This window comes from Erythranthe guttata, chromosome 8 (genome assembly GCF_056151865.1).
Source record: "Erythranthe guttata isolate IM_541 chromosome 8, IM_541, whole genome shotgun sequence".
NCBI classification, from domain to species: domain Eukaryota; kingdom Viridiplantae; phylum Streptophyta; class Magnoliopsida; order Lamiales; family Phrymaceae; genus Erythranthe; species Erythranthe guttata.
In genome coordinates, this window is record NC_142540.1 from 18,816,460 (window position 1) to 18,831,573 (window position 15,114).

Here is a 15,114-nt window from a genome sequence, read left to right on the forward strand (position 1 = left end):
TTTATATTGCATTTCGAGAGAAAAGAAAAATACTTAATGTACAATCAAACGAGTTTTTACCCTCTGAATCCAAACATGCATAAACATTATTTTCGATAGATAGGCCATACGATCAAAACTATCGTTCGAACATTATCTTGTAATAGGCACTAACTCGAATAAATAAATAAACAATGTCGTGCGTACTAACTAGATCTGAACCGTTCATCTACACACACCAACATGGATACGTGTGTATTCATGTGCGAACGTGTGTATTTATGTGCGAACGAATAGTAAAATTCGCATGGAAATTACATTCCATTTCTCAAATAAAAATGAATAATAAAACTAATCAATATTTTTTTATTGAAGATAATCAATCTTATATTCCAAGCTAATAAATCAAACAGAAAAAAAACTCACAATACATTCTGAGAGTGATACACAAATCCCAGACAAACAAAAAAAAAACGAGGAGAATTCGCAGTTTTTATAGCCGAAAACGGAGAAGAGAAAAAAAAGAAAGAATACAAAAATAACTCTACCTTATCAATGTCGAACGAGTAACGAGTACCGTAAACTCTTTTTTTTTTTTTCTTTTTTCTTTTTTTCTGAAAATTCGCACAACAAATTAAAGCACTAAGGATCTTCGACAGTATATCCCGTAGTCTGATTTACACTCAATCGAAAAAGCTGATAACAAAAAAAAAAAAAAAAAAACCCGAACCTAAAAAAAAGTTATACTAAGAAAAAAAACAAACCTTAAAAAAACCTTCGCAAAATTCCTTTGAAAACTGCTCTCTCTAAGCATGTATACGTTGCATCAAAACACCCTTGTTAGCTCTGTAATAACGACATCATTATAAGCTGAGACGATGTAATAATATATATTCTATCAAGGAACCGAACGAAATTCACAATCCATTATTTTTTTTATGTTTCGTCTCCTACATCGTTCTTCAGAGTTCGTTCCTATGTAGCGATTCCTGAAAAAAAAATACGAAGGATTTTATTATAAATGTAAAATGCAGCTTTTCGAATGATACGAAGATTAGGTTACGATGTTACGGTAAAGAAACAATGTGTGTATCCATGTTTTTTTTCAAGATTCCGCACGAATCGTAATTTTGGGACAACTAAAGTACTAAAAAAAAACTAGATTCTAACACAAAATCAAAATCTCGATAGAAGGGCAAAAAAGGAAATAAGTACCTCTATTAGTTTGTCTATTCGGAATATCATACCCCACCCCGTAATCCTCATTGTCCTTCGCATTGACATCTTCCGAACTCCCAAGCGCATAACCAAACGAGCCCGGATTATCCAATTCTGAAGAACTCGTTTGCCAAGTCGGATCACCGTAAACCGAACCACTACGGTAGAAATCCCCATAATACCCCTCACCACCACCAGCACCACCACCACCAGAGGCGGCAAACGAGGACGAGGGGGCCACCACCCCCGCCCCACCATTCCTCCCAAACCCGCCCACCCCAACCGCATAGCTATTCTCCCCACCTCTATACCCAACATTCCCTCCATTATTACCGTTATACCCCACCGAAGAACTCCCGCCAATCGAGGCGGCAATAGGAGAGCTCCCCCAATTCGCCCCGTTGTTTCTAAACACCCCAAAACTGCCAGTTCCGGAACCAAAATACGAACCCGAACCAGCATTATTGGCCGAGGGGTTAAGGCCCCCGCCGCTACTCCCCCACACGTTTCTAGAAGGCGAGTTCAAAAACGAATCGCCCCGCGTAGTGGTATTCATATTCGTATTGTACCCAATCGAAGAAGCGTTGTACCTACTCTGATTAGCACCGAAATAAGGGCTCATGACCCGCCCGTAGCCCAAATTCGAACCCGACCCAAACCCGGGATTCAACCCTTGATCCATACTCATATTCACGCCCATCCCGTAAGCGGGCGACCCGAAAGGAGAAAAACCCGCCCGCCCGCTCGCCAACGGGCTATAACGCCCGTCCATTCTAACGCCATACCCTCCGATCGAGCTCAGGTTGTAACCCTGAGGGTAGCTACTCAAGAAGTTGCTGTTGTTGTTGTTTCCTCGACTGAAGTAGTTGTACCCCACTAGTGGTGGGGCCCGATTAGTGGGCCCGGGAGAGAGTTCTTTCGGTACGGCCCGTTTAACCTCGACCATTTTACCGTTGAGCTCGTGGAAGGTTTTGTGGAGCACCATTTCCACTGCTTCTTCGGAGTCGTACGTAATGAAACCGAACCCTCTTGGCCTCTGCGTGTTGTGGTCGTACATTACTACGACGTCTGTTATGTTTCCGAACTGGTCGAAGTAGGTTTTGAATTCGGATTCGCTTACGGTGGAGGCTAGTCCGCCCACGAAGATCTTTTTAGTTCGTGTGGGCCCCGGCGAGCCTTGGATGCTGCCACCGTGGGACCCGCTGTTACGACTGATCAAGTGCTGGTCGTCTCTCGGTACAGCTTTCTTCGCCTCCACCTGCAACCCAAAAAAAAAATCATGAATCGAGTGGCATTTACGTAATTTCAAGAATCGAGTGGCGTTTATATAATTTATCAAGAATTTCAAGAATCGAGCGACGGTTCGGTGGCTTTTATGTAATTTTTATAGAAAAATTGGGCGACTTACGGTTCGTCCGTCGATCATGTGCTTCTCCTTGACGACCCGTTCAGCGGCTGTGGGGTCCGCGAAGACCACGAAGCCGAAGCCGCGTGCCCGCCCCGTGGTGCGGTCACGCATGATTACAGCCTCCACCACCTCACCGTAGGCACCGAAATATTCTCGGAGGCGGTCTTCATTCGTATCCCATGAAATTCCTCCGATGAAGAGCTTACCTTGATCTGTCTCCATCTCTCTCCTGCAAATTCTATTTTTTTTTTACCAAAATCAAGTCACGAAACAAACTTTCGGATAAAAATCCAATCTTGAAAATCAAGCAAAAATATTCGATTTCGATTCAAACTAAGTATTTACATGTACAATGCGTGAATTGATTAATACGTGATGGATGAGATATTGCACAAAGCATTTAAGCAATTCTAATTACCAAAACTCAACTAAGACAACTTTCGGGATAAAAAACCAATCTTGAAAATCAAGCAAAAAAGATTTGGTTTTGATTGGAACTAATAAGCGCTTACATAATCTCGATAAATCCTATGTCACCGTACAATGCGTGAATCAATTAATACATGGATGAACGAGATACAGCACAAACCATTTAAGCAGTTCCATTTACCAAAAATCAACTAAGCAAAACAAGTTTCGGATAAAAATCCAATCTTGGAAACGGAGCAAAAAGACCCGATTTTGATTCGAAATAAGTGTGTACATATAATCGATAAATCCTATGATCATGTGCAACTCCGATAAAAATCCAATCTTGGAAACGGAGCAAAAAGACTCGATTTTGATCGGAACTAAGCATTAACATAACATCGATAAATCCTATGATCTTGTGCAATGCGTGAATCAATTAATACACGATGAACGAGATATACAGCGCAAACCAGTCAAGCAGTTCCATTTACCAAAAACCAACTGAAGCAAAACAAGTTTTTCCGGATAAAAATCCAATCTTGGAAACGGAGGAAAAAAGACTCGATTTTGATCGGAACTAAGCGCTAACACAACATCGATAAATCCTATGATCTTCTCTGCAATGCGTGAATCAACTAATATGTAATGAATTAAATATTGCTATTGCACAAATCATTACAAAAAAAGTAAAAAATAAAAAATAAAAAAAAAATAAAAGGTAATTATAGATCCAATTGAATGAGCAATGAACAAAAAAAAGAGAGAATGATACCTTATCCAGAAAATCAGGCAGGAAAATCAGAAGGCAGAAAACTCTGATCAAAACATCAAGTTTGATTTAATTTCAAACACATTGGATCCTTCATTCATCAAAATCAAGATTCAATAAACCGATCCCTGCAAATATATAATATATATATATGATTTAGATCAGAATCAGATTATACCCACAATCAGAAAAAATAGATACAGCAAGCATGTTTTATTTTTGTATCGATAAAGAGACTCTCACCACTGGAAGGAGAGAAATGAATTGCAAAGAAAAAAAAAATGATGAAAACAAGATCTAGTGAGAGGAATATACATAAATGAAAACAGAGGGTATGCTCATCCTCTCTCTCTCTCTTCTCTCTCTCTCTCTCTCTCTCTCTCTCTCTCTATCTCTCTTGTCTCTCTCTTGCTTTCTTTTTCTTGGTTATTCCACTCCTTTTTAAACAAGGAAAAAAAATAATATAAATCAAAAGAAATGGAATTTCCTTTAGCTTACATGAGAAGAGATATTATTCATATTTTTTTTTATATGTAAAAAATAAAATATATAAAAAAAGAAAAAGGGTGAGAGAGAAAGAGAGGAAATTGTATATGGAAGTTGTATGTATTTATATGTATATATATAATATGGGATTTTGTTAGGCAAATGATCTCTGGTTGAAAAGAGTATTTGGAACAACTCTTTTAAGGTAGATGACAGGAGAAGATGAGCTTTTGTGAACTACTAGGTTATTTACCTTAATTGATATTATATTTATGTGAAAGAAAAATATTTCAATTTATAATCATAGTATAATTATTTTTTTGTAAATTAATACAGTCGAAACTAGCGAAATTCTATTAATTTATCGAATTAATAGCTTAATATATTTTCACTGAGTTGGACCAACAAAATATATTATTCTAAAGAGGTTATTGACTTATCGAGGTTATAATGTATTAATAATGTAACATTAGTATTGACTTAGTGTTTTAATCTTTGTGGACTTTATTGTATTATATATACCACTAATCTATTTATTTTGTTTTTTTGGCATATTTTTGTTAAACATGATAATTGATATAGTGAAATTAAAGTAATGTTGAATTCAATTTTTTATTATTTTTATTTTTTATTTTAAGAGAGAGAATGAAAGAGCTCTTGGGACTTATCTTGGGCCAATGCCATATGGACCATTTAAATTTATTACCAAGGATAAATGTTGAATATCATATACAACAAAGCATATATACATACTCATCAACTAAAAATATATATATAAATAAAATAATATAAATAAAACTATGGAATATAAATAAAAGATATATTATTATTCATTAATATTGTTGTTTTGTTTCATTTTCATTATTGATAGTGGAAGCTCACTAGAGTGCTATCCTACTACACAAATTTGTGTGTGTGTGTGTGTGTGTGTGTTTTTGCAAATTGCATATAAAGTTTTTTATAGTGCCCAAGTACATTAAAAACAAATTCTTCATATCTTGGAAATTAATATTATTTTTGTTTCTCTAAAAAAACAAATTAAATATTGGTAGTAGATTATTTAATTTGGAATTCGGTTTCACCAATAAATGTGACTATACATTAGTTCATTAATTAATATCCAACAATTTTAAATAATTACGAGTTGTTTATTACTTCTTCCGTTTCTGTTTCTTATTATACGTTCGTTCCAATTCAACCCTCTTTTCTAGAGTCATCAATATATATATATTGAACCAATCGAACGCATTTGTAACACTTGTTCTATTTTTGGAAGCCCTTCGATTGTATCATCAGATTTCAAATCTCGGTTTTTCATGTATAAATGTTATTACAGTATCTCCTCCGTACATGATTTCCCCATGATGGCCATGAACAGTTGCTCCCGAAGTGGTCAAATAAGGCTTATACTACCAGAAAGTCAACTTGAACAACTATAGCTTGACCCGATTTTAGGTGTAATGTGTGTCACCATGACTATTTTATTTCGTCTTCATATTATATGTTTGTCACTTTAAAATTCCAATATCACATTGGTTAATTCTTATAAAATTACCCTCGTTACTCGAATTTCGTCACCTAAAGAATGTAATTTAGAAATAAGAATTGACCGGGAGGGTATTTTAGTTATATTACATATTATTTTCTAAAATTGTTAAATACTTATTAAATATTTAATATATGTTCGAGTAAAATCTTAAACAAACAATTGATTTGAAAGGGAGCGAGTAGTTATCATAATGCAGCTAATACAACATACATGATAATGGTCCAACTGCCAGCTAAACCACACTTATAAACAATAATTAAATGTTTCTAATTGTATTCATTTATTTAATTATTTTGATAATTAACTTCTTATGCCAAATAATCAATTTCCATTAATTGGTACAATTGCCTAAATTTAGATCGAGACCAACTCCAAAAGAATATTTTTCAAGTGCTTTCCAATTCCATTATTAGAAAAATGAGGGAAAATAATTTTTTTGGAGATTTCTTAGTAATTGATGTTTATCCTAAATTAGAAGTTAGTTCACTTTTTTCCTGTCAATCAAATATAAAATAAATAAAATCAAAAGTGTTAATGGTTTTATTATCTTCTAGTAGGTTTTCAGGGGCTTATGAGATCACGCACGCGATCACGCACGCGATGAAATAGACGATATGGTTTTAAAACGTATATCTATATAAATAACTATCCATTAAGTACACGTATTACTATGTGTAGATCAATGGTGTAAAACTACATGGTGTATTTCATCAGGTGTAGGTTCTGCAAAACCGTATTTAGGGCCGTTTTCGGGTGCAAAACTTACATCTATTTTTTGACAAAATTTGATAAAATCCGGAATTACATAACAAAAAAATTGCAAAAAAATCCAATACATCTTGAAGCTTAAAAAGGTAAATACTTTTGAAATTCTAGTTTTAAAACTATCTTATTTTAATAGAAGCAAAACCAGAAATTGCATTTGCAAACACAAATTACTAAGAGGAAATCAAGGATTTATTAAAACAGAAGTTCAACAATAGAAATAGCATAAGAAATGAACTGAGTCGACTCACAAAGGCTTAGAAAAAGCTCGAGTTTGAGCTCAACAAACTTTTGGACTTGAGCACGCAATTATGAACAAGTTCACTAACCGACACATACGTTTTATAAAATATACAATAATAAAAATATCAATTAATGACGTAAGTAACTCGAGCGTTGGCTCAAAAAAAAAGGCGCGTTGAGATTGAACCGAGTCCTCAAAATAAGTCCGAGCTCAACTCATTTACAAACTACTTCATCTAATAAAGCTCGATTTACTTACACTCGTAACCAAACACAGATAACCAACCAACCAACCATTCATTAGTTGCGACCTCGTAAAGTGTTAGGTTGTCTGCTTTTCGTGTAACTATCAAAATAATTACTGCTAAGATTTCAAATATAGATCGGAAAGAAAATCATCATCTTCCGATATTTTCTTCGGTATATTGACAAATGCAATAATTTGGTAAGAAAAAAAGTGGCAGCCAAAACAAACACGTGGCTGATTTATCAACAACTTCGAATCAATCTTTCATCAAACGATGAGTTCCTCAAGCAAAATTCAAACTCTATTTACAGAAACCAAACAAAAACTTTGCCCCCAAAACATCACTTATGTTTGGAGCACTTTATCAAAACTCAAAAAAAAAAAAAAAAAAAACGCATTGCAGTCGGCAGAAAAATAAAGGTGATAAACGAAACTGAAAAAGGACTAACACTTGGAGCCAAAAATTACACTTACAAGTCAATAAAGTCTCGTTTTTCAGCATTTTTCGTCATAATCAGCATCCGTCACCATCTTCATCATCAAGAATTGTGTCGAAGAAAGGGTCCTTAAGAAGATCAGCGGCCGATGGTCTAACCCTAGGCTGAGCAAGACATTTCTCGATAAACGACTTCACTTCAAGGTCCTTAACCTTGTTCATGGCTAGAGGCCTGATTCCAGTTGTCACTTTTTTGTATATCTTGACAACGTTGTCGCATTCAGTGTAGGGTAACTCGAGAGTCACCATTTCGAGAAGGCACATTCCGAACGAATATATATCTATCAGCTCTGTGTAGTTCTCTTCGTACAGCTCAGGTGCCATAAATTCTGGTGTGCCGAGAAGTGAATGTGCTGAGTGATTTTTCCCAACCGTGGCTGCCAAGCCCAAATCGCCGATTTTCACCTGTACGAGTTGGAAATGTCGAACATGTAACGTAATCGAGCCAAAAACGATAAATTTAAGAGATTGCGGGTGCCAAAAATAGGAAAGGAACTTGAAATTTTTTGATATAGCAGAACAATATTATTCAAATATGACCAGGGGTGAAAATTGGAACGGATTCGAATTCCGCCGATTCCAATTCGAATATTTCTGATTCCAAAAGTTCCGAGATTTTTCCGATTTTTTTTTTTGGAATTGAACTGGAATATATATTAGATTCCGATTTTTTGATCCCGTTTTAATTTCTGAAAACTACTTTTCTAATATCATCATTATTATGTATCCTATATTGTAGATGACTAAAAAAGTGAAAATTCCGAAATCAGAACAAGTTTTTTCATTCCGATTTTTTTTTTTTTGGAACGGAATAGGAGTTAGTTTTTCACTTTCTGGAAAAAAAAAATAGAATCTTTCCAAAAGTGCTAAATCCAAACCGCCCCATCCAATTTCCACCACTAAGCATGATATATCAACTAACATACTTCGAAAGCTATTAAAAATGGTTTACCTGTCCAGTGTTACCATTAACAAAGACATTGCTCGAATTGAGATCCCGATGAATCACACAAGGTTCACGAGTGTGCAAATAGTCCAACCCCCTGAGAATCTGCTTCGACCACTTCTTAAGAGCCTTCACCGAAACCTGCTTATGCTTCTTCCTATACTCCCTCAGATTCCCAGAAGTACAAACCTCCGTAATGAAATTCAGAGTGTCTTTATTCTCGTCTCGCCAAACAGAGTACAATGCAATAATATTCTTGTTCTGTAAACTCCCGAGCAAACGAACTTCGCTATACAAACGGTTTATCATAGCTTCATCGTCAGAAAAATTCCGTAGCTTCACTTGATTCCATGCCACCTCAATGCCTTCTTCCTGATCAAATGCTCTGTACACTTTCTTCACAGCACCCGACCCTAAAAGCTCGCTGTAACGCCCGTATCTACCCGTTGGATCGACTTCGATAAACGGTTCCATATCAAAATTCCCCACTTCTGAGCCCATAGTGGGCATCTACAATCAAAACATTTCCGAGAATTTCAATTCAATTTTGTAGAATTTCGGAAAAAGTATAAACCCTAACCCTAGAATTTAGAAAATCAATTTCAAACTTTGCATTTCCATCGCGGATTAGCTAAAATCAGTAAAATTCTTAATTATTAATACATAATCAAGCAATACACAATAAAAAAGGGCTCGGAAAAATACGTTTTTTTTTTCCCAATCAAACAGTCGATAGATCACCATTACTTCATCAATCGACAAAATTCAAAGAATATATAAACTTCAATTCTCGCGGAAAAAATTCACCCCCGTCACCTTACACTACTACACGTACTGGAAGGAAATTGAGAAAACAAATCAATTAACGACAAAATTAAAATTCTCCGATCATAAGAAGACTCACGAGATTTGAGATTTCACCGTACAATCGACGCCTCCGGCACCGACCGATGATCGCCGCCGACGCACGAAGAGAAAAGACTGCGCTTTTTGTATGTAGTGGAGCTGAGACGAAGCGGAAGGTTTTGGGGGAAGAAATGACAAAAGGGGCACAAAGACGTATTTATAGTGAGGTTTTGTTTTCGTATTTTACTCTTTTTGCCCTTTGACTATGGTCCGGTGACGTCATCCTATTTTGACTAGGGATACATTTGTAATACCGTTGGAACCTGCTTTAAATTATAATATTCAGAATAAAATAAATAGCACTTTACCCCCCTTTTGGTTTGAACTTTGTGAACATAGACACCTTGTACTTTTAAAATAGCACATAAACCCCTTAAATTTTAATATACACACATGACCCCCTTGTACTTTCAAGATTTTCATCTTTCCTATGTAGCACGGACACGGGAATGCGAACACGAGGAAACTCTGTTTTTCAAAAAGTTGGATGCGGGAACGTGGGGAAACGCGTAAATAATAAAAATATAGGGGTGCATTCGTAATTTATAAAAAATATTATAATGTTTAATATCATTCCACAAATTACATTCGGGGCATATAAATTTATTTTAGTATGGGATTAACATGTACAAAAATATTAAATCACTATTAGAAGTGAAAGGAGACATAATATTTAAGATTTTTTTAAGCGTATGCAATTCGGAGTTTTTATTTAAAATAAAATTTGGATTTATTTTGTGTGGAAATGTGTTTCCATTTTTTCATTATTATCAGAAACTTTCCGAAACTTTTAAATATATATGGAAACGGCCCCGAAACGTTTTCGAGATGTGTCAAGGAGTTTTGGTTTCCGAAACGTGGAAACGCGTGTGAGTTGAAGTTTTCGTGCATCATATATGATCTTCCTAATGAGCATATTTACCAAATGGAATACCATAGGGAGTTTTATGTGCTAATATTAGAAGTACGAGGGATTCATGTGCACACAATTCAAACTATAGGGAGATCATGTGTTTATATTAAAAGTACAAGGGGATCATCTACACAAAACTCAAATCATAAGGAGTTAAGGGCTATTTACCCACTCTTTGTTTGACTCAATTGGGTTTAACGAATAAATAATTAATTCATTTAGGCCTGATTCGATTATATGAATCGAATCTTATTAATTTGAACTAGATGGAATTGTATTAAAATTTCTACAAACTAATAAATTTTACTTAGATTAAATATAGTATTAAAATTGTTAAAATGTGATTTTTCTAATAAGAAATTAATTTAATTACAATTATAACCTGAATTGTATTTTTGTAAGGATTAGTTCTTATTTTGGTAGATAAAAAGAAGTCATAATTAATAAAATAATTAAAATTTATTTGATGAATAAATTTTCATAGATATGAAGAAAATGCTCTTTTTTCTTTTTTATTTACTGAATATAGTATTATCTCCAGTATGAAAATTACAGTTTTCACTTAGATTTGCATCTATCCCACATTTAACCCCTCGTTCACAAAAAATACATTTAATCCTGTTAAAATATTAGATTTATTGTTTAGATAATTAAATGATTAATATTAGTTTAGTAAAATAACTAGTCAAAATAGTATCCGTGATTGTAGGATACTTAGTTAGTTGTTAGTAGTGGGTTAGTGTTCCTTAAAATTAGGATAAATTTGTTACTTAGTTTTCTATTTAAGTTGTAACATTCTGATTATATTAAACGAAAAACACTGTTTATCGGTTTTTCCAACATGGTATCAGAGCTTGGATCCTGACCTGTGATCCAACTCTTTTATTTCTTGTGTAACTTTTTTTCTTTTATCGTATCTTCTCTAGAGCATGAGAATTGAGAAGTGAGTTTAAAAAAAAAAAAGAAAAAAATGAAAACTTCGATAATTGAAAACTTAAGACACTACTAGAAAATCACGATTTAGTGATGGATATATCCGTCACTAATTCATTTAATCTGTCGCCAAAATATAGTTATCGACGGATTTAGGCCGTCGCAAATGCCATCACCAAATCCGGCCTCGCTAAATTTAGAGACAAACAACAAAAATCCGTTGCTAACGTAGCTACGAACAAATCTGTCGCTAATGCATAATCAGACGTCGCTAACACTTGACAAGTGATATTTGAGCAGTGATGGCCATGTCCGTCGCTAATAGAAAATTTTACGTCGCCGTCGTTTGTAGCAAAATCCGTCCCTACATCCGTCGGAAAAATGAATTTTCAGAATTTTGTGTATGTCGCTAAATCCGTCGCTAATACAATTTTAATTAAAAAAAATAATTTTAAATTTATAATTCCCTGTTCCAAAACCATTTCAATGCATTATATACTGGAATAGTCACCTCCTTACAAAAATAAGCACCACACTTTCTCCCATAATCCACCAATCAAATCAAGACAACAAACACATGATAAAAATCAAACACTATTCTTTATGCCATAATCAACATCCAGTCAACAATAAGATAAAAAACACCGACCTAAAAATCCATAAAATTAACCCAAACACAACTTCCAACTGAGCTAACATATCTAAATATCCACGTAATGATAATTCAAAACACAATCTTCAAGATTGTAAGGCTAAGCGCTACTACTCGTCTTCCAAACGATAAAAAATAGTCGTGATAAAAAAAAAAAAATATACCATATAAGTGCGATGCTATTGTCCATCTCTACCAGCTCCTCCAGGTTGTCTTTCACGCATCTCTTGAATGGTTGTTTTCAAGGCTTGCAGTTTCTCTTGAAAAATAGTCTGCATATCGGTTAATTTTTGCTCCACCGCTCGATTAGCAGCTTCTTCGAATGAAGGAGTTTCAAATAAGCATTGAGAAGGTACAAATGATGCTGATGAAGAACCGGTTGGAGCATGAAATGTAGGACCACCTCCTTGTACAACAGAACTGGACTCCGATCCGAGACCGTAAACTCTTCATTTTATTGGCCCTCCAACTGCCTCGAGCCATGCTTTATCAATAACTTGTTTAGGAAGAGCAGATGCTATTGCCATGAGTGCATCATCTCCATCTTCTTCTTCGTCTTCCTCTTGATTTTCGATTCTTGCGTCTTCATTTCCTTCGCCACCACCCTGTGTCCCAGACATGTCACTTGAATGACGACTCTTGACGATGGTTTGAAATTTAGCCTGAAACATCACAAATTTTAAGAATTAATACATATTGAATAAATATACGTTTCTTCATTAAACTATATAATACATTATCAAATAAATGAAACTTGTCTAACAACATGATCAATATTCAGAAGCAGTAACTGAAACCACACAAAAAAATATTAAAAAACAATCATAAGAAATTTCATCCAGAACTCAATTCTTGCAGCATAACATTTTTATATATATTATAGTAAAGTAGATGCTTACCTAGACAGATTTTAATTTTCCATCAACCCAATCATTATTCTATTTCGTTTTGTGAATCATCAAAAATAACTCAATTAGTAGGCTCTACCCCTTTCTCTTTCACCTAAAAATAAAATAAAAAACTATTGCTCAAACTTACACTTCCTTTATGTTCAAAATGTCTTCTTATTGTCGTGTGGTCTTCCGCGGGCCAATTGTACAACTTCTGCATGTATTCAATATAAATAATACATAAATAATTTTCAAATCATGACCGACAATGAATATAATATTATTTTTAAAGAGAATTCAAAGTAATGAGAAGCTGTGAAATGCAAGACATGTTTTGTGAAATATTAATTAGACAAACTAAAGTATTCAAGATTATACCAGACTATAAATTACTGTGTTGCACATATATATGATGTTATATTACTATGACAATCAGCTTCCACGCTATCATATTCAGCCTAATATCACTTCAAAAAGAAAATGCATATACAGTATGTTGAGGTACACTTAGAAAATTCACTCAAGAAAAGTGCAAAAACATAAAATGCAGCTTCAAATCAACACCAGTAATTACTCAAGAACTAGTTGTGAATTTTTTTCAATCCAAAGTGAACATACGTCAAATTCATTAAATCAACGGTCTCTAACATAATCCGATACCTTCTTCCACGTAGGCCATGAACCATTGAATGCTCTTTTGAATATTGCAACCAATTTTCTCGTAGCACTTGAAGGATCAAAGTTGTTAAATAAATCAAAAATATTTATGTTAACACAATATATATCTATTAAATAAGGTGATCAAAGTTTACCTATCTCTGTCTACTTTCAATAAAATTCGTCTGGTAGCAATTCTTTCTTGTGAGATAGTCGTTTGTAAACTCTTATAAACTCATCTGTCAATCCTTTTCGACTTTTTACAAGTCTATTATACATACAAGTACGATCACTTCTAATAGAACTCATTATTGCTACATTCAAAAAACGAAGTTGATGAATTACACACAAGAAGAAAAATGTTAAATAAACAATTGCTCTTGTGAACAGTGCCACAAATTATTGTCAGCATATAATCAGCAATATCCCAAAAATTATACACATAATCCAATTAGTAGTGAAAGATAAGGGTTCCCCTAATATTTATAAATTTTGAGTAATTCTACATAATCGAAATTCCCGTAAGTTTTTGTGCTAAATTTACTCTTTTAACTACATAATGTCCCATTCAATCAATATACACCGAGAGAGACGAAAGACATAATTAATTTAAGAAAATCAATAACATTAAAGGTAGAAGTTTACCTGATTTTGGACCTCGCTTTGAGCAGTACTTTCGCCGGAGGGGAAGTTGAAAGAGAACTCACCAGCGTGGAATGTTTGATGCCCGTCTGAGTCGAGAAACATCAGCAGATATTTTTTCTTCTGAAAATTGGTGTTTGCTCGAGATTAGAAATTGGGGATTTTTTTTCTTCTCAAAACGACGATATAAAAGTTAGAGAGAGAAAAAATCGAGAGTTCTGAAACAAGGGTTTAGAGAGAGAAAGAATCGGAGTTCAAATAAGAAAAGGAGAGAATTAATGACATTAGTTTATAATAAGGACTCTTAATTTAATTTGATAAGGAATGCTATCAGCACCGTATATTATTTCTATTACTATGCAATTTAATAATGACATAAAATTGTTAATTTGCTCCTTATTTTGTAAATTTATAATTTAAGAATTTTTTTCCGTAGCTAATTCTGTTGCTATATATTAATTAACAAACCGCTTTGTTTTTCGTATGTCATCTCCGTACGTGAAGTTTCATATCAAAGGGACGAGTTTACTATCCGTCGCTACATCTGTCGCTACAATATTTTAATTAGAGACGGATTTAATGCCCGTCGCTAATGCCATCGCTATATATAAACTATAGTCATCAAACAAACGGATTTATAGTCCGTCACAAATTCCGAAGCTAACTGGTCAATTTTGAAACGGATCTATATTCCGTCACAAACGTTCGTCGCTAAATCGTGATTTTCTAGTAGTGAGACATGTTCAAAGAGATCTCTGTCTTTGAATTGAGATTTTACGATTTAGTAGATTATCCAGCATCGTAGGATTTCGACGAGATTCAGTGTTGAATCAGCAACAACATTAAGATGTTTACGATGTGACCTTATCAGCCATCAAATATGGGGTTTCAGCAGACTCGTCGAAGGAAAAAATGGCGGAGTTGACGTTGCCGCACGGCAATGACGATGGACGTGCTAAGGCAGCAAATGTGACTGATCCTGACGGAGCCTCTGTGTATTGCAC

General features: G+C 34.5%; 2 protein-coding genes and 1 long non-coding RNA gene across 6 annotated transcripts; all 3 read right to left on the bottom strand.

The window, feature by feature from the left end:
- Positions 1–325: 325 nt before the first annotated feature.
- LOC105962067 (heterogeneous nuclear ribonucleoprotein 1) lies at positions 326–4,378 on the bottom strand. Of its 4 annotated transcripts, none has more exons than XM_012986340.2 (5): positions 4,029–4,378; positions 3,789–3,913; positions 2,606–2,843; positions 1,195–2,455; positions 326–968 (listed from the first exon to the last, which is right to left on the bottom strand). In XM_012986340.2, the coding sequence occupies exons 3-5, from the start codon at positions 2,825–2,827 to the stop codon at positions 955–957; spliced, it is 1,497 nt and encodes a 498-aa protein (XP_012841794.2). In that variant the 5' UTR covers positions 2,828–2,843; positions 3,789–3,913; positions 4,029–4,378; the 3' UTR covers positions 326–954. The 4 variants fall into 4 exon arrangements, with proteins under 4 accessions (XP_012841794.2, XP_012841796.2, XP_012841795.2 ...); XM_012986342.2 differs by having other exon boundaries at positions 4,101–4,255; XM_012986341.2 differs by having other exon boundaries at positions 2,606–2,834; positions 4,029–4,220.
- Positions 4,379–7,286: 2,908 nt separating this feature from the next.
- On the bottom strand, positions 7,287–9,553 carry LOC105962065 (putative serine/threonine-protein kinase WNK11). The gene is made up of 3 exons (XM_012986339.2): positions 9,422–9,553; positions 8,524–9,027; positions 7,287–7,976 (listed from the first exon to the last, which is right to left on the bottom strand). The coding sequence occupies exons 2-3, from the start codon at positions 9,025–9,027 to the stop codon at positions 7,590–7,592; spliced, it is 891 nt and encodes a 296-aa protein (XP_012841793.1). The 5' UTR covers positions 9,422–9,553; the 3' UTR covers positions 7,287–7,589.
- A 2,294-nt stretch (positions 9,554–11,847) lies between these two features.
- Positions 11,848–14,364, bottom strand: LOC105952687 (uncharacterized). Its single transcript, XR_016033235.1, has 3 exons — positions 13,472–14,364; positions 12,960–13,025; positions 11,848–12,583 (listed from the first exon to the last, which is right to left on the bottom strand). It is a non-coding gene; the product is annotated as an uncharacterized LOC105952687 (long non-coding RNA).
- Positions 14,365–15,114: the final 750 nt, after the last annotated feature.